The sequence below is a fragment of the Ascochyta rabiei genome, chromosome 14 (genome assembly GCF_004011695.2).
Source record: "Ascochyta rabiei chromosome 14, complete sequence".
Lineage (NCBI taxonomy): Eukaryota > Fungi > Ascomycota > Dothideomycetes > Pleosporales > Didymellaceae > Ascochyta > Ascochyta rabiei.
In genome coordinates this window covers 1,384,055-1,400,563 of record NC_082418.1, presented here as the reverse complement: position 1 = coordinate 1,400,563, position 16,509 = coordinate 1,384,055, and the positions used below count along the sequence as shown (strand labels likewise).

At 52.6% G+C, this 16,509-nt stretch overlaps 6 protein-coding genes across 6 annotated transcripts, besides 2 other annotated features; 4 read left to right on the top strand and 2 right to left on the bottom strand.

Moving 5' to 3' along the window:
* Positions 1 to 465: 465 nt before the first annotated feature.
* EKO05_0008434 (Amino-acid permease inda1) lies at positions 466 to 2,352 on the top strand (the record flags this gene model as incomplete). Its single annotated transcript, XM_038941393.1, has 4 exons — positions 466 to 750; positions 815 to 872; positions 928 to 2,045; positions 2,098 to 2,352. 4 exons carry the CDS (start codon positions 466 to 468, stop codon positions 2,350 to 2,352), a joined length of 1,716 nt encoding a protein of 571 aa, XP_038796875.1.
* Positions 771 to 793: a tandem repeat.
* Positions 2,353 to 2,536: 184 nt separating the features above from the next.
* Positions 2,537 to 2,563: a tandem repeat.
* A 541-nt stretch (positions 2,564 to 3,104) lies between these two features.
* On the bottom strand, positions 3,105 to 4,064 carry EKO05_0008433 (uncharacterized protein; the record flags this gene model as incomplete). The annotated part of the gene is made up of 4 exons (XM_038941470.1): positions 3,105 to 3,307; positions 3,365 to 3,717; positions 3,786 to 3,885; positions 3,935 to 4,064. The coding sequence occupies 4 exons, from the start codon at positions 4,062 to 4,064 to the stop codon at positions 3,105 to 3,107; spliced, it is 786 nt and encodes a 261-aa protein (XP_038796874.1).
* Positions 4,065 to 5,986: 1,922 nt separating this feature from the next.
* Positions 5,987 to 6,779, top strand: EKO05_0008432 (Lytic cellulose monooxygenase (C1-hydroxylating); the record flags this gene model as incomplete). The annotated part of the gene is made up of 4 exons (XM_038941325.2): positions 5,987 to 6,055; positions 6,108 to 6,179; positions 6,307 to 6,480; positions 6,564 to 6,779. The coding sequence occupies 4 exons, from the start codon at positions 5,987 to 5,989 to the stop codon at positions 6,777 to 6,779; spliced, it is 531 nt and encodes a 176-aa protein (XP_038796873.2).
* Positions 6,780 to 7,596: 817 nt separating this feature from the next.
* On the top strand, positions 7,597 to 8,790 carry EKO05_0008431 (uncharacterized protein; the record flags this gene model as incomplete). Its single annotated transcript, XM_059637298.1, has 5 exons — positions 7,597 to 7,948; positions 7,999 to 8,145; positions 8,348 to 8,431; positions 8,476 to 8,535; positions 8,591 to 8,790. The coding sequence occupies 5 exons, from the start codon at positions 7,597 to 7,599 to the stop codon at positions 8,788 to 8,790; spliced, it is 843 nt and encodes a 280-aa protein (XP_059493281.1).
* A 1,709-nt stretch (positions 8,791 to 10,499) lies between these two features.
* EKO05_0008430 (uncharacterized protein) lies at positions 10,500 to 13,304 on the bottom strand (the record flags this gene model as incomplete). Its single annotated transcript, XM_038946525.1, has 1 exon — positions 10,500 to 13,304. The coding sequence occupies one exon, from the start codon at positions 13,302 to 13,304 to the stop codon at positions 10,500 to 10,502; it is 2,805 nt and encodes a 934-aa protein (XP_038796872.1).
* A 1,924-nt stretch (positions 13,305 to 15,228) lies between these two features.
* On the top strand, positions 15,229 to 15,978 carry EKO05_0008429 (uncharacterized protein; the record flags this gene model as incomplete). The annotated part of the gene is made up of 2 exons (XM_038941343.1): positions 15,229 to 15,641; positions 15,696 to 15,978. The coding sequence occupies 2 exons, from the start codon at positions 15,229 to 15,231 to the stop codon at positions 15,976 to 15,978; spliced, it is 696 nt and encodes a 231-aa protein (XP_038796871.1).
* Between the last annotated feature and the right edge of the window lie 531 nt (positions 15,979 to 16,509).

Sequence of the window (16,509 nt, the reverse complement as noted above, 5' to 3'; positions counted from 1 at the left end):
GGCCTCCCCAGAATCCACCGCAATAGTCACTGGACGGCTAGTGGATGCCAAGCACTCCCGCCACCGATGCCAATGCGCAGAACCTCCCCGCGACGGCAAGAGCCAAGACATGCCGCGCCGCTCCCTAGCTAGTGCACACTCGTCCAACGCTTCTTCGCGAGCAGACAGCCACTCAGAGCGGGTGCAAGCGTATCAGTCGCTCGCTCGAGAATCCCAGGCCTCTAATTGTGAAGGATGGGCCGCCGTCTCCTACTCTGTGCGCCCCGTGTGCCTTATCCATGGCTTCCGGAGAGGATCCCCCCCCCCCCCCAGGTCAACTGTTTGCGGAACAGGCTAGGCAAACGACTGGCATAGCCTTTCTTCCCTCTCCGCTGATCCCACTGCACATTAAAGAGCCCGCCCGCCCGGCATCGACCTTGCTCTTGTCCTTTATTCTGCCTCTCCTTCTTTCGCAGACCGCCCCCCATGGACCACGAAAAGGTCGCGCCCATTGACGAGAAGGCCCCTCATGGCCACACTCAGCCCACCGTCTCCTCCCAGGAGGGCGACGAAGTGGGCGAGTGGCGTGAACAGGAGGACTTTGCGACCCGCAACGGTCTCAACTTCAAGTCCTTTCAGCGCCGCCCCAAAGGTGGCCCAATGGTCATCCTCGACAAGTCGATGAAGACACGCCATCTGCACATGATTGCCATTGGTGGCTCCATCGGTGCTGGTTTTTTCGTCGGTTCTGGTAAAGCTCTGGCCAATGGTGTACGTTACCGCTGTTTCTCATCAATCTATCAATCAATAAATCCGTGCTCACATCAAGTCTTAGGGCCCTGCCTCGGTCTTCCTCGACTTCTCCATCATGGGTATCATGATCTTCAACGTCGGTACGTGGCTTTGTGGCACTTTTGACTGACGAATGTGTATCTGACAAGCTTCCAGTCTACGCTCTTGGTGAACTTGCTGTCATGTTCCCCGTCTCTGGTGGTTTCTACACGTACTCTACTCGCTTCATTGATCCGTCCTGGGGTTTCGCCATGGGTTGGAACTACGTCTTCCAATGGGCAATTGTCCTGCCACTCGAATTGGTCGTTGCCGGTGTTACCGTGGGCTACTGGGACGGCGCCGCAAACGTCCACCTAGGTGTCTGGATCACCGTCTTTTGGCTCTTCATCGTCATCATCAACGTGCTTGGAACGTTGGGGTACGCAGAGGAGGAGTTCTGGTCGTCTTGCCTCAAGCTGAGCGCGACAATCATCTTCATGATTATCGCCTTGGTCTTCGTTCTCGGTGGAGGCCCTGACAACGGTATCTACAACGAGTACTGGGGCGCCCGCCTCTGGTATGACCCCGGTGCTTTCAACAACGGGTTCAAAGGTTTCTGCACCGTCTTCGTCACGGCTGCCTTTGCCTTCTCCGGTACCGAGCTCGTCGGTCTTGCCGCTGCTGAGACAAAGAACCCCCTGAAGTCGCTTCCCGGTGCTATCCGTCAGGTCTTCTGGCGTATCACCCTCTTCTACGTTCTCGGTCTCACTTTCGTGGGTCTACTTGTCCGCTCTGACAACCCCGATCTTCTCGGTGCGACGGGTGCCAACGCCTCCCCCTTCGTCATTGCCGCTCGCGATGGTGGTCTTGCCGGATTTGACAGCTTCATGAACGTCGTCATTCTTGTGTCCGTCGTTTCCATCGGTGTTTCCGGTGTCTACGGTGGCTCCCGTACCCTGACAGCTCTCGCTGAACAAGGCTATGCCCCCAAGGTCTTCACCCACATTGACCGCTCCGGTCGCCCGCTCTACTCCGTTATCTTCATCCTCGCGTGGGGAGCCCTAGGTTACATGCAGATCAGCGCTACTGGTGTCACTGTCTTCGACTGGCTCGTGGCGTTGTCCGGTCTCGCCGCCCTCTTCACCTGGGGTTCCATCTGCTTTGCACACATTCGTTTCCGCAAGGCTTGGGCTTACCACGGCCACACTGTTGACGAGATCCCGTTCAAGGCTGCCTTTGGCGTTTACGGATCTTGGCTCGGTCTTTCGATCATCTTCATCGTTCTTGCAGCTCAGGTATGTTTTACTCACTTTGCAAGTCAGGACGGCACAAACTAACGCTAAACAGTTCTACACTGCCATCTCACCCATCGGCTCGAACCTCGGTACTGCCGAACAATTCTTCCAGTCCTACCTGGCTCTGTTCGTCGTCGCCGCTTTCTGGGTCGCCGGATACTTCTGGAAGCGCGCCGGATGGCTCAGGACCGCTCAGATGGACGTCGACACGGGCCGTCGCGAGCTCGACTGGGACCTTATCAACCGCGAGCGCGAGGAGATGAAGACCTGGCCTGTGTGGAAGCGCTTCCTCGCACGCGTCTTCTAAGCGCATCAGTGAAGCTGATTTACTGTGTGTTGGTGTTTTCAAGGATGCTTCCGCAGTGGTACTGCAGCGCAGTTGGCGCATAGATGATACCTGTTAGTTAGTCGTGTAATGTGTACCTTCACTTGTATGAATGGAGGCTTTTAATCTCTACCACTCTCGCACTCCACCACTACCATACTGTTCACTCTCTCTCTCTCTCTCTCTCTCTCTCAGAGGCTCTCTCCCACGCACGTCCTTCTCTCCCACTCGCCCCCGCTGCCAAAACCCACAAACAAATTCGCTTGCCTCTCGAGCTTCCCAACCTCGAACGCCAAGCGCCTCGTACCTACCCAACCCACGAACCCACCCGCCGTGATCGTCGCGAACGCGCTAGCGGGTTCTTCGTCAACCCGCACGGTGCTTCGAGCGCTTTTTCGCAATCAATGAACTTCCAACTAGTTGCTGTTAGAGCATCTGTATCGTTTTGCATGCTGCAATATCGAAGGTGACGCTCGTGTTTGTGTGCAGTTCTGTGGGCAGAATAGATGCATGCACGTCACAGAATGAGGAGAGAGGAGCGGGTATATTGCATGATGGAAACTTGGTTTTGAGTGAAAGAAGCTCTGTGGAATTGATGGCTCACTGCGATCGTTCGTGACTCTCGTGCTTAGTTCGAGTCCTAGCTCTTTCTTTTTCTTTCGTTCGACAGTCTCTCTTCGAGGTGAAACGAAGATACACAACCGCCATTTCGCGGCGCGTCGTCCTCGTCTTCTTCACAACCACGCATCGAACCACGTGACCGCCTGCACGAAACTCGCTTGTTTCGCGTACGCCTGCAGCGGCAGCGTGAGATTGGGCCTGACGGCAAACCCATGGGGTGCCTGCGCGTACAAGTTGGTCTGGAACGTGATGTTGTTCGCGTTGAGAATGCTTTCTGCCCTCCCCTTGGCCGTGGCGTTGAAACTAGCGTCGAGTGCTGCTTTGAGATTAGTTTACGCCCTCGGATGTGATAGGGGACGGGAGGGGGACTCACTACCAGCGGCGATGCTCAGCGGTCCGGCAATGGCTTGGATCTCCGTCTCGAGGAGGTTGCTTGGATGCGCGACGAAGCCTACGTCTAGGCCCGTGTCGTCCCCCTTGAGCCACCGTCCTACATACTTGCCGCCAAAACAGTACCCTACGCCGCCGATCTTTGCGATGCCGAGTTCTTTGCGTGCATATTGGATCGTGCTGTTGATGACAGCCTCGACTGCGGATTGGGGGTGTAGGGCGCGCCATTCGGTGAGGTTAAGTCCGGCCTCTTGCTCTTCCACGCCTACGGGATCACCAGCGAAGAGGTCAGGGACAAGGACTAGGTAGCCGTTGCTGGCGATGGAGTCGGCGAGTCTTAGAGGCAATCAGTATTTGACGGAAGTTGGTCTCGTGTGGCTGGAATTGATGAGTAGACAACTTACAGCTTGTTTTGCAACAGCGGCAAACCGAAGATGTCGGTCAGGTGGATGATGGCTTTTTCTGAAGTGTTGTTGTTGGGTGGGTACGAATGGTAGATCTCAACTACATTGTGTAAGAACCTTCGCAGAACCGACTTCGAGCATACACTCACTTCCACTGACGTTCTTCAATTGACCAGCAGGCACTCCAGCGTTTCGAACTTCAAGGGTCGCATAGGAGGATGCAGCTAGCGCGGTACCAGCGCTCGCTATTGCAACGAGGCATTGTCGCAGGTTGATCATCTTGACTGTTAAAGCAACGGCAGCAAATCCTGATGCAGGTAAAAAGTTCTGTCTGGCCTGACAGCAAGCAGTGAAGAAAGGGCGAACACAGTCAGCTGCAGCTCGCACGCCAGAAGCACAGACTGCCCAGACCAAAAGATGTCAGCGACGATAAGTGCTTCGGAACCATTCTAGTATGCGAACGGGCCAAAATTGTGGGACAAATAATCAAGCGCGGGGCAAGTTCCTGATTCGTCCATCGCTTTCATCTCGCCTTGTCTTGGAAAGCCAAGTTCCCGGGCTGCGTCGCTCCTATTCGTGTGATACCTCAATCGACTGTTCATCTTGGCTTGGCAGCGTGCGACTGCTTTGGCATGTCTGGGGCTGTGTGTTGGATTTGACATCATCTCTAGTCGAGATCAGGACAATCGGACTATGGGCGAGATTGGTAGCTAGCTCAATGACGTCAGTTTAATATCGAATCGCGACACCACGATGGATACGGCCAGCATCTTCCTCCGTGAAAGGGGTTCTTTTAGAAACCACGACATCGTAACGGAGGCTGTTCCCCATTGTTCGCAGGCAAAGAGGTATGCCTCCATGGCCGATGCGATGGCTTTGATGAGTAGTTACGACCCCTCGTCGATCTGTCCTTATGTCCTCAAACAGCCTTAGACCTTGGAGATAGCGGTTTTCATGAGGCTTTGGATGATCCGCATCGTCAGTCGTCTTCGGAATTGTCCGATCACATGGACCTAAAGGAACAAGGTCCTCATGTCGTAATGTTGCCTTACCGCCGGAAGATACCGAGGTGAATTGACTGACGAGTTTTTGCAGCGCCATTAGAGCAAATCTTATCGTGTAGGCGTATGAGGAAAGTAGTGAGGAAGCATGGCGTGGAACGAAAATTGGCACGGATACAACCATGTAAGTAGTCAAACCAGAAAAGCCACCGCCATTCGTCGCAGCAGAATAGATTACGTGTCCATAACATACGATAATGCATTAAAAAAACCAGGCGTTATGTAGGCGAAAAGGATAGAGAAGATATAGCAGGAAAGGAAGAAGGTGGCGGTGTGTAGACTCCTTTTCCACCATTCTGGATAAGTCAGAAGAGTGGATTCGCGCCACAATTTGAAAGTAAAAGAGCTCGGGAAATGCATTATATTTCAAAGTGAATTTTGGTATGCAGATCTTGGTGCTTGAGCACTACGCCATCGGCAGAGATACTTCACTGTCCGTTACGTGTCCTGCTCATCTTTAACACAACTCGCAATTGCCAATAGAGCTGCATGGAACATCATCAAGGCAACACGAGAAGCCAAAATAACCTGATCTGAGGTGGCTGAAGACACTAGCAATACAGCTGCTACCACTCCTTCCATCCCTCACCCTATTCATCCTCGAACATGAAAGGTGGAGATCAAGGTGACTTATCTGGGAGGTTGACATGCCCAGTCCAAACTTTCGACAAGCTTTATTCTTAATCTATTCTGAGGTCACACAAGCGCGCGGAACCACTTTTCTTGATGATCATGGCGCGATACGAAATATCTACATGTATGAGCTTGTGAATACAGATAGGGCGATTCTCATATAAGAGAGGTGATCGTCACTGTGCGAGACGACAATACAACGCGCGAGCATTGGCAACTCGGATATCCAGATCTTTCAAAACAACATGAAAACGACTGTCATCTTGGCCAGCGTGACTGCCTTTGCAGCGAGAGTGGCCGGGCATGCAACCTTTCCAGACCTTTGGGTCAACGGGGTAGACAAGATAAGACTTCCTCTTGTTGTTAGCAGATAGTTTTGACTGACAGCGAAGCACCAAGGTATATTCGCAAGGCTCCCAACAAGCAACAGCCCGGTCACAGACGTGACGAGTACTAATATTCGATGTGAGTGTTGACCAAACTCAGTGGAATCTTCTACTTACACGCATGGCAGGTAACGCCAACCAAGGCTTCGCTGCTTCCAAGTGCAGTGTCGCTGCTGGTGGCACCGTGGAAGTCATAACAGCATATGAGGATCAGCGACTACATAGAGCTAAAGGCAACTTAGAACAATCGAGATGCATTAGACCGCTCGTGTTCAAACGAGGCTATTGGCGGAGCACACTACGGTCCTGTCTTGGTAAGTTAACTACACACCTACTGATTCGTTACTACTTAACAAAATCTAGGTCTACCTGAGCAAAGCCTTTGATTCAGCCACTGCTGATGGCTCGACACCCTTCTTCAAGATCTATGAAGACACTTAGGGCAAGAACGCTCCTGGGTCTTCTGGCTCAGACGACTACTGGGGTACCAAGGACCTGAACACGCATTGCGGAAAGCTAGACGTTAAGATCCCTACCGGACTTGCCCCAGGTGATTATTTGCTGCGAGCAGAGGCAATCGCCCTGCACTCTGCAGGTGGCTCTGGTGGGGCTCAGGTAAGATTTAAAGCCATCCTAAATTTCAGCACGTGCAATTATGAGTAATTATCGGAAAACAGTTCTATCTTACTTGCTGCCAGCTTACCATTACTGGAACAGGAACCACGAACCCAAGCGGCGTTAGCTTTCCTGGCGCTTACAAAGCATATGGCCCAGGTATTCTGATCAACATTTTTCAGAAGCTTACCCAATACGTTGCTCCCGGGCCGGCTGTCATCTCTGGAGGCACCGAAGCTGTTGCTGGTAAGGCTAGATCAACACCTGGAAAACGTATGTTGGCGAAGATGCGGTACTGATATCGCCGAGACTTTCGAGATCCAGAAATTTGCTCCGCACTCTGGGCATGCTGTGCATCGTCGATTCGTCTTAATTCGTGAGTCCAGCCAAGTGTTCGACAGTCCACTACTGCGTCAAGCGCTGTCAAAGCTGCCTCAATGACATGTCGTTCATGGGCAAACATGTGGGTTTTCATGCAGCTCAATTTACTGTCTTTGGCTTACTTCGCCTCACTCTGCTCCACTCTGCTCCACTTTATGATATGTTCTCTTGTTTTGCGAAAGCCATGCATGAATCTGGAGTTTCTTTTGGGAAATCGTTGCATCACAGATCCGGTTAGCGAGAATCTGCACCTCGTGGAACACGTCACACATCTTCCACGCGCCGCCACACTCAACGCCGTAGACGTTCGGTGAACAACACAACGGTTGCCAGCTCAGAGCAGAGGTAATGGAGGGTGGTAACCCCCACATCTGGGCTTGCGCAGTCATCCGTGACTCCCCCAGTCCACTTGCGCAGGACCGTGAGGAGCCGACATCGACCGAGCGTCGTTGCGCTCAGCGACTGCTAAACTACGACCACGCCAACTCCGTAAGGGGTAACTGAACTCATGGTCTTTGCACGTGTGTTCAGGAACGGGCACGTTTGGGGAACTGTGATAGTGATATGGGCTGCATCACGCACCGCTTAGGAGATCCTCAGGGCTGAGCCGTTCATGCCAGGAACACATCAGACATCAATTGCTCTTCCAAGCAATACGGATTGCTTTTGAATCGTGTGGAGCCTGCATGCTGCCGGCTTTTGTGGGTCCGATTGGTTGCTTTTGCAAAAATTCGCATGCGTCCGCTCGATAAGCGGCATGTCTCTGCAGGCCTTTTCCCAGCATCGACACGCGAAGGAAGAACGTTCAAGATGACGCGCGCCCATGGATGGACTGTGGAACGGAAGCGGCACGGCACGCTTCTGCCTTTACCGAAAGTGGATCCTTGTCCGAGAAAAAGCTGGGCCAATCTGCTCAATACATCTGGCACCCGTCGGTCTCGAGAGGGCAGCCTTGCAAGTCTTGCGGTCGTCCTTCAAGTGCCAGCACATACATTAGTCCAAGCTCTTAACGGCAACGCAGCAGCTTTCACCACTTCTTCCGCATCAGCTGATTGGTCTTTCGTGTCCGAGTTTTCGGTCCCTGATGGTCAAAGCAGCATGTCGTATATCGCGTTACCTGGCTCTAACGATTTGCAGTGGGGATCTGCCGCTTTTTGCTCCTAAATACCCCCGCAGTTTCTTACCCACAGACTTATCTGCAGCCCAATGAACAGCGAATACGATTGCCAGCGCAGCATAGCATCAAGCTGATGGCATGCCTCGAAATGATATGTGCTACAGCAGGTAAGAACGGTCTCTTCGGAACGACCATGTGGCAACAGAGCTGTCGGAGGATTGAGAAACATGAGGCTCTGACAGCTGTCACGAACTATAAACATGGTCCTGATGTCCCCTTAACGAATATTGTTCTGCAGAGACGGCGCGCAATCAGATCCTTACAGATCCCCACTTGCGAGAAACACCCCCGCTCAACGCTACTTTGTAGGATTCTGCTACCAAACTTTGACAGACCAGTCACACTCAGTCATGACATCCAACGGCTCAGAAAGCTACGTCCAGAAGCTCCAGCGTAGGCTCGTCAACATCACTGCCATGCAAAGCTAAGCATCCTAGACTACTGCGCGACAAACCAGATTGCACAACCTCAATTCCAGGACTACTCTGACCCTCGAGGTTTGCACAGCCCTTGACAGCCTCTACCAACCAGTGTACGCTAACACATTCGTAGGTGTAAGGACGGCTTGGTCTAGCAGCGTCTTCGTACACGGTCGAGAGTACCGAGCTCACCTATGGCGAGACTACCGGTACTTGGAACAGTCGCGTGAGGAGGCCGCCGAAGTTGCCTGGAAGGCCATCAGCGGTGCCAGCGGATCTCCAACGTCGCAACCACAATACGCATATCCTCGCAGCTACACGACGGCTCGGTAGCCTCATTGTCTCTCGAATACAACCTGCTCATGGTGCGTCGCCCTTGAGTAGCCTTTCTTTCACAACGAGCAACACTCTCTCCCTAGTGGTGGTCATTGTGACCTTTCAAGATACACACCTGTCGAACATAGTTCCTGCTGGTCTACAAGGAGTCGCTATCTTACTCGCCATTATTTCCTTCCCATATCAAACCAACTCCGGACACGATGTCCAGCATCGCCTCGAGATAATAAACTCAAAACTGCTTCAAGAGTCCTTGAAGGTTGTCAGTCTCGTTCTCAAAGTCCCCTTGATCACAGTTGTACTTTGTTCAGCAACCGTTGCCATTTCACACCTGTACCCTTCCCCCTGTCGTTATTGCAGATTGTACATGCGACTGGAGGTTAATGGCATCCCATGGAACCCGGTGTTGCCTCTTCTCTGTTCTGTTCCTAAGATGCTGATGTTTGACTTTCCGGGTTGTCTTTGTGGCCTCAATGACCAAAAATTGTATGTTAGGACTACAAAGCTCCATCAATCTAGTTACTTTCTCATATCCAAAGCCAACTCTCCCACACGCAGATCTATTGTAGTCGAGACGCTGCCAAAACACTTTGTTCGATCTGATTGGTCTTGGGTTGAAATCCTGGGCATGGGTGCTAACTTGCTGACACCGACAAACACCTCTCAAAGCAGCTCCTCGATTACGACTGCTGTTAGTCGTCGCCTTCTCAAGACGAACATGAAAGGAACATCAAATCACTTGACACTCTCAACGAATCAGTTCTCCACAATATCGACGTAGCTGCCCTGAACCCGACTGAAACACTTGCGGGAAGCATGTAGACCTGCAATGCATGAAGATGAGGCAGGCCACCGGACAGAAAGAGCTAGTGCACGAATAGCAAGACTCTCAAAGCAGCTCACACGCAGTGTGTAACATGATCTGCATTGCCAGATCTCTGTCCCTAGTTTTGCATTCCATGCAAGCATCTTCCGCATAAATTCTTTGTGCCATCTCACGTTGCCAGTTTTGCTCCCCCATCTCTTCCTGTCATGACCTTCTGCACGCCAGACATTGTCACCTCACTTGCCCACGGAAGTACTGATGTACCTCAGTAGTTCGTGAAATGCTTCCTGCCAAGCCAAAACGAAGTGATGCATTGCTCCATATCGATTGTTCTTCAAAGGGGGAGTGGAAGCCATACACCCTCGTTACCAGAGCTTTCAATGCCCTTAGATCAATCGCTAGGGAAAGCAAACTAATTCGCTGCCAATCACGAGCGTAGTATTTACGAAGCACATCATCTTGAAAGCAAACAATACCGCGCAAACACATCATACGATGTGATCCAATACATAGGGTACCATGTACAATCTACGACACGACCAAGTTTTAGCAAAGGGGAATTACGCTGCAAAATGCCTCCGTCATCTTGAACCAGACGTATTAGTAACAAAAGAAATCCGGGGAGAAAGCAAATGGTATGCCAGAAACGCCTTTCCACATCATGCCAGTACACATTACACCGTCACAGCACTGTGCGCCCCCGTCAGGAGCTAGGGATACAGCCGCTTGACACCGTCCTCGTGTCTTCGCCTGAGCTGTACCTCTCCCCGCGCTCCAACGAGGCAGCCATCCACTTCCAATCTGAGATGGAGAAGCTTCTTCGATGTCTGTGATGTGTTGGTATTCGATTCATAAGAAGGGAGATGTTGGGCCAAATTACCTACTGCCTAGCTTTTTGCGCCGGCGTCGTAGCATTGGGGAACAACAGCGCGAGACCCTCTTCCCAACCTCTCTCGCTCACGATATCAATGACAGGCCTCCCATTCTCATCGAGGGCCTGCAGATCAACTGAACCGCCCATGTCGATGAGCAGCTTGAGGATCTTGGCATCACCGTTCTCAACGGCTTGTAGGATGGCGTTCCAGCCACGGTGCATCTTGTTGATGTCTGCGCCGCGGGAGAGCAGCATGGTGAGGATCTCAGCGTCGCCATGGTACCTGCGCAGGGCTTTGACGATGGGGAGATGCTCGCCGGGGGCGTTGACGTCGGCGTTGGCGACATCGAGCAGGTAGCGGACGATGTCGTTACGGTCTTCCCGGATGGCGGTAGTGAGAGGCGAGAAAACACCGCAGTTCTTGTCTTCAACGCTGACGCCGGCTGCGAGGAGAAGCTTGATGGACTCGAGTTGGTTGGCTACGACAGCCATTTCGACGACTCCACGGAAAGCACGGGGGTTCGGTGTGGAAGCCAGCATTCTCTTGAGGATAGAGGGCTGCTTGACAGCCATGCAGAGAGGCCAATCTTGGCCACGAACGGTCGGGTCTGCACCACGGGAGAGAAGAAGATCGACCAGGTCGCCGCGGCCCTCTCGGATCGCGGTTGTAAGAGCTGTGTTGCCCTCGGGTGTGCGGTCATTAGGGTTGACGTTATGGTCGAACAAAAACACCATAGCGTCCTTGTCGTTGAACTGAACAGCTGTCTCCATGATGCCCTTTGGTGTGTTCAGATCGACCCCAGCGGCAACGAGCTGAGGCAGGAAGTAGATACGCTTGTGAGTGATACACTTGAACGCAGGGTATTCCGCGGCGTTCAGGTTAGGATCCGCACCGTTTTCGAGGAGGTAAGCGACAATCTCAGGAGTGTCATCACGAATAGCTGAGCAGAGTGGTGTGTAAACGCCGTCTTTCTTCAGGTTAGGTGATACTCCAGCTTCAACAAGAATTTTGACAGATTCAAGCTTCTTCAAACTTGACGCCAGTTCCATAACACCAGGTGTCTTCTTGGTGTCAGCTCCACGAGCAAGGAGAAGCTGGAGGCATTTCGGCTTGTAGGTTGACGGCCAGAGCGGATGCTTGGGACCAGGCAAGTTGGGATTGGCGCCATGATCGAGCAGCACAGTCATGAGGTCCACACGATTTGCCTGGATAGCTTGAAAGAGAGCCGTTGTTCCCTCACCGGTTTTCGCATTTGCGTCACCGCCTGAAGTGAGCAGCAGCTCAACAAGTTTTGGCGAGACGATCTTGTTCATGGCCTGGACAAGCGTGGTAGATCCGTTATCCATGATCATGTTGACATCCCCGCCGTTGCTGAGGTACAACTGAACAAAATCGATCTGGTTCTCGCTTGCAGCCAAAGACAAGGGAGATTCAGAGTTGGGACCAGCGGATAGATTGGCATCAGCGCCCTGCTTGAGAAGCATCTTTGCACTCTCGAAGCAGGATGCCAGTGTAGCGGCGAAGAGTGGAGTGACTCCTTCTCTATCGAAACCGTTGACGTCCATTCCGTACTGCAGCATCAACGCTAAACTTTCGATGTCGCGGTTCTGAGCTGCTGTTCGGAGCATACCAGCCTCGACCTGAGGCTCTGCCCTCGCGCCACCGTCCAGCAACTGCTCGAGAGTTCGATGCTTCCTCTGCTCCACGGCGTTCACAATGGCAGACCTGCCACCTGATGCCTTCGATGCCGCGTGGTGGCGCGGTGACCATGATGGTGCCATGGGAGAATCTAGTCTGGAAGGGTCGTACTTATGCGTACTCTCGTGCATGTATCGCTCATGAACGCTGAGGTCGTTCATCTTTTCTTCCATCAACATCCTTGATCGGTGAGAATCCTCGGATGATAAGTCCTCGTAGACCGGCTCTGAGTGGTGTCTGGCAGGATTTGTGTTATTTTTGTAGATTGTGTCTCTGACGGAGCCTGTGGTGTCGCTTGAGCGCACGCTTGGCGCTCTCCAATTCTTGTGCAGGTCAACAATGCCAGGGGATAAACCGAGATCATCATCGTGGCGTAACGACCTCTCCCCCGCATATGACCGGGAATCAGCGTTGTAGGATTGTATGCTGCCAGCTGTGAATCGTAGGTCGTTTAGTGATGGCCTGTCGGCAAGACGACTCGGGGGCAGGAGAGATTCAGAGTGGTGTAATACGTCCTTGACCGGGGGACTAGGAAGGCGCGTTTCTGGTGGAGGGCCAATTGGTGGCAGAGAAGAGGCCTTGCTGGGGCTTATGCGCTCAAGAGCAGCGATCAGGCCAGCGTAGCCAATGCCCATGGTAGCATCTGCCCGGGCATCGCCAATCGTCCAGCGGAACATAGCCGAGCTAACTTTGAGCGAATCCCGGCTTTTTGACAGAGTTGTACGCATCTTGTCAACATCAGTGTCTGCAAACATCATGCGGAAGCGTCGCCCAAAACCACCGCCCTTTCCAGCGTCGTTGTCCACGAACTTGACCACCATTTGCTGCAGTACTGTGAACTCGTCGCTGACTTGACGAAACCGCCTGTCTAGTTCCTGAGTGACCTCAACGGGGATGGCATTGCGTGGTTTCTTGGAGGATTCTATGAGCCCAGCCTCGATAGACCAGAGCAATCGGCAAAGCTCGATGAATTCGTGGGCAAGGGTCTCGAATCTTGGAATGGCATGCTTGGACGTGCCAAGGTACTCGAGCATGCGAATGGAAATGGTGTTGCCCTGAGAGGTTGCCCGTTGGCATAACTGGATCGACGTCTCCTTCTTTGGTGGAGCCATTGCAGAAGCGTTGCGAAAGGAACAAGGCAACAGGAACAGAGGATCTGGGATGTTTCTCGGTTTTTGTTCCCGACTGCGAGCTGTGGCCCAGTCTTTGTTCCATGGTTACTCTCGCCGTCCGCCCGCTCTGGGCCACGCCAGCACAAAAGTTCTATAAGCGTGTCCAAGTTGGGTAATGCAAATCCGCGAATCACGTTCTTCACACGAATGAAACTTTGGTGATGGACCATTGGACTCGAGGGCAACCGACGGCTCGGGATAAAGTTCAGATCATCGCCTGCCCCGGAGCCAGCGCTAAGACCCACCCCACTGCGCAGCCAGCCAGATGGCGTAGATCTGATGTTGTTCTAGGGAGATCCTAGGAAGCCCTACACCCTGACAGCCGCACCGCCACGTGGGCACGCACGAACGTTCAGAGTTTGTCCTAGACGCGTCGCATGTGTGAAACTAAATTGATTGCCCAGCACCAGTAGCATCCAGTGAATCTTTTCCAAGTGCCGTGCAATAACAGACGTGACAGGAGTGCGCTTTACAATCGACAAGGATGCCTCCCGTGCCGCCACCAACATCAGCGCAATCTCGTATGCAGGCCCGCACATCCTCCAGGATTATTGTGACGTTTAGCTGGCTTTGCGACTCGTGTGACAGAATATGATCTCAAGTCGACTTCTGGAGCGCCAGTACTGGCACGCCTTATTGTACAAATTAGTCGAGCCTTATATGAGTGTGAATAATTGATGGTCAATCGGAGGTGTCTCAGGCTGTGCCTCAATCGATCCTGCATGGTGCCTATCCATGAACCTGTGTACATCTTGGACATGAGAGCTAAGCCGTCAGTTCGCTGACAAGGTGGGCACCACCTGCTCGGCCTAGCATTGACGCCTGATATTAATGGTGTTGCTAGGAGAATACCCTTATTGGATCTCTGCACTGTATTTCCTCTGCGTGCGACTGGCGTTCCAATGCAAAGATTCTAGTCGCGCGTGTCAAGGGCGAGCCAAGCTGTCTCGCGTTTCTTTGTCGTGGTTGGATCGCCGACCACCTTAGGTCAACGTTAACCGAACCCGAGCGTACTTAGGTATCAACCCGAATGGCTACCTCAAAGACAACAGCTTCTAGAGTGGAAGCCCGACGCGCAAATTCCACTGCCGTGTCGGGTGATGAACCAAAAGACAAAGCGTGTAAAACGGTTACGTGCATCTGCATCTGTATAGATTGTGTGTTGTATGCGTGCTGAGGTTTCACAAGTTCCCCGCCTGTGCCCGGGTGGTCCGCATGGTTAGCTGAGCTTCGAGACGCCGTTCATCTCCGTGCCCGCGCTATTGGAACCTAGGCTGACGAGATGCAAATCTGCCGCGCCATACCAGATGCAATCTGGCAATCTGGACCTTCTTTCAGCCCTCCGCCGTTGCTAGCTAGCTAGTAGAAACGGCCTTTTTTCCCCGTGTTGTCTGTTGTCTGCTGTTGTTGAACGTCTTGATCGACATAGACCTTAACAAGACAATAAAGACGATAGCAAGCGCAGCAGAGAGTGGTATAGATGTAGGGTGTAGGTAGGTCTCAGATTCAGGGCTGGGGAGCGGGGTGACCGACGCGGCCCAGCAGATCGAAGAGATCTCTCCCAGGGTGTCGAGATGCAGCCACCCTGACCTACCTAGCCCTATGGGGCTATCTGATGATTTGGGCCTGCAAATCGCATGGAAGCATGGAGATTCACAAGACCAGCGAAGCCGAATGGTTCTTTATTGACAGCCATGGCGCAGGGCCACTGGCTTTGGAACGGCTAGATGCCCCCGAACGTCACACTCTGTCATGGGTGGATTCGCGATTGCGGCGCGCACGTGACCTGGTGATGTCTTGGCAATGTTCGAAACCGCCAGAGCCCACCTGTGCCTGTGCGTCATGACCGCAACAAACGCGCACCATGGACGAACAAATGGTGTCGAGCGATACGCTGCCCGTTGACCTGTCCAGCTTCAACATCCCAGACTTTCTCAAGACACCGCACAACGCGCGCCTTTACCAGGAGGTACAAAGGCTCAAGAAGCTCATCAACGAACTTGTGGACTACCAGACAGCGCATCCTCTGGCTGAGAGGGCTTCCGCGGAGAAGGAGAAGCAGGTCAAGACCGAGATCGAGAAGAAGGAGAAGTACATCAGGGCACAACTCTCAATCATCAAGACCTTGTATCGACAGAGCGTGCTGCGCGTGCGCGAGGAAAAGGCAAATACTGCAGACGTAAAGGCAGTAAACGACGCATTGATATTAGGACTGCACAACCTCAAGTATGAAGAGCAATCACTGCGGTCTGAGATCTCAGCTGCAGAGAACTATGAGTACGTGCCAATGGGCAAGAACGGAGTGCTATTGAAGCTGACGCAACGTTGCAGTCACAAATACATGAAACTACCCCTTATACCTGTCGACGAGTTCCTCGAAGAATTCCCTGAGCATAAAGACCTGTCCGAGCACGATCTGACTACAACACGCATCGAGCACGAACACCAGGTCCGCCTCAAGTTGGAAGAGCGGCGACAAGAGAAGCTTAAGCAGAAGCAGAAGCTTATTGCCGAGGTCAAAAAGGGCAAGGATGATCTCACCAAGCTGGACACCATGGTCGAGAAGTTCATTGAGGCCGCTGAGCCCATCAAGAAGGTCCTTGCCACCGAGTGATCGATGCCACGGCAACGAAACAGAACTTGTTTTACCGCGTTTGATACCCTATACAGCCAACAAAAGTACATACGATCTTTTCAAACCTCACTTTGGGCTCGAGCATCTTGTCGACGTGCACTTGCAGAATGCGACTCAGAGCTGGGAGCATGCGTACTGAAACGCGCAGTCAAGATCGGCTCAAAGCTACTTACAGCGATACGTGTTGATCCACAAACACCATTCGGTGCCAGACATGTACAAGGGAAGTGCCTGAACGGAATGGACATAGGAGCTGCTTGCACTGACCATCTGGTGATACTTTACCAGAAGAAAACTCGGGCTGTGGCCAATCGTATTTCTGCTCCGTTCAGGCACTCCGCTTGTACAATATCCAGACCGAACGATGTGCTCACTGCTGACAGAACGATGTGCTCACTGCTGCATTAGTCTGACAGCTGCCTAAAGGTGGGTCGGCGGATCCCTGCTTATCGATAAAACTAGCGGGCGCCCGTCACGCCCTCATCGCAATCGTAATCGCAATCGCAATCG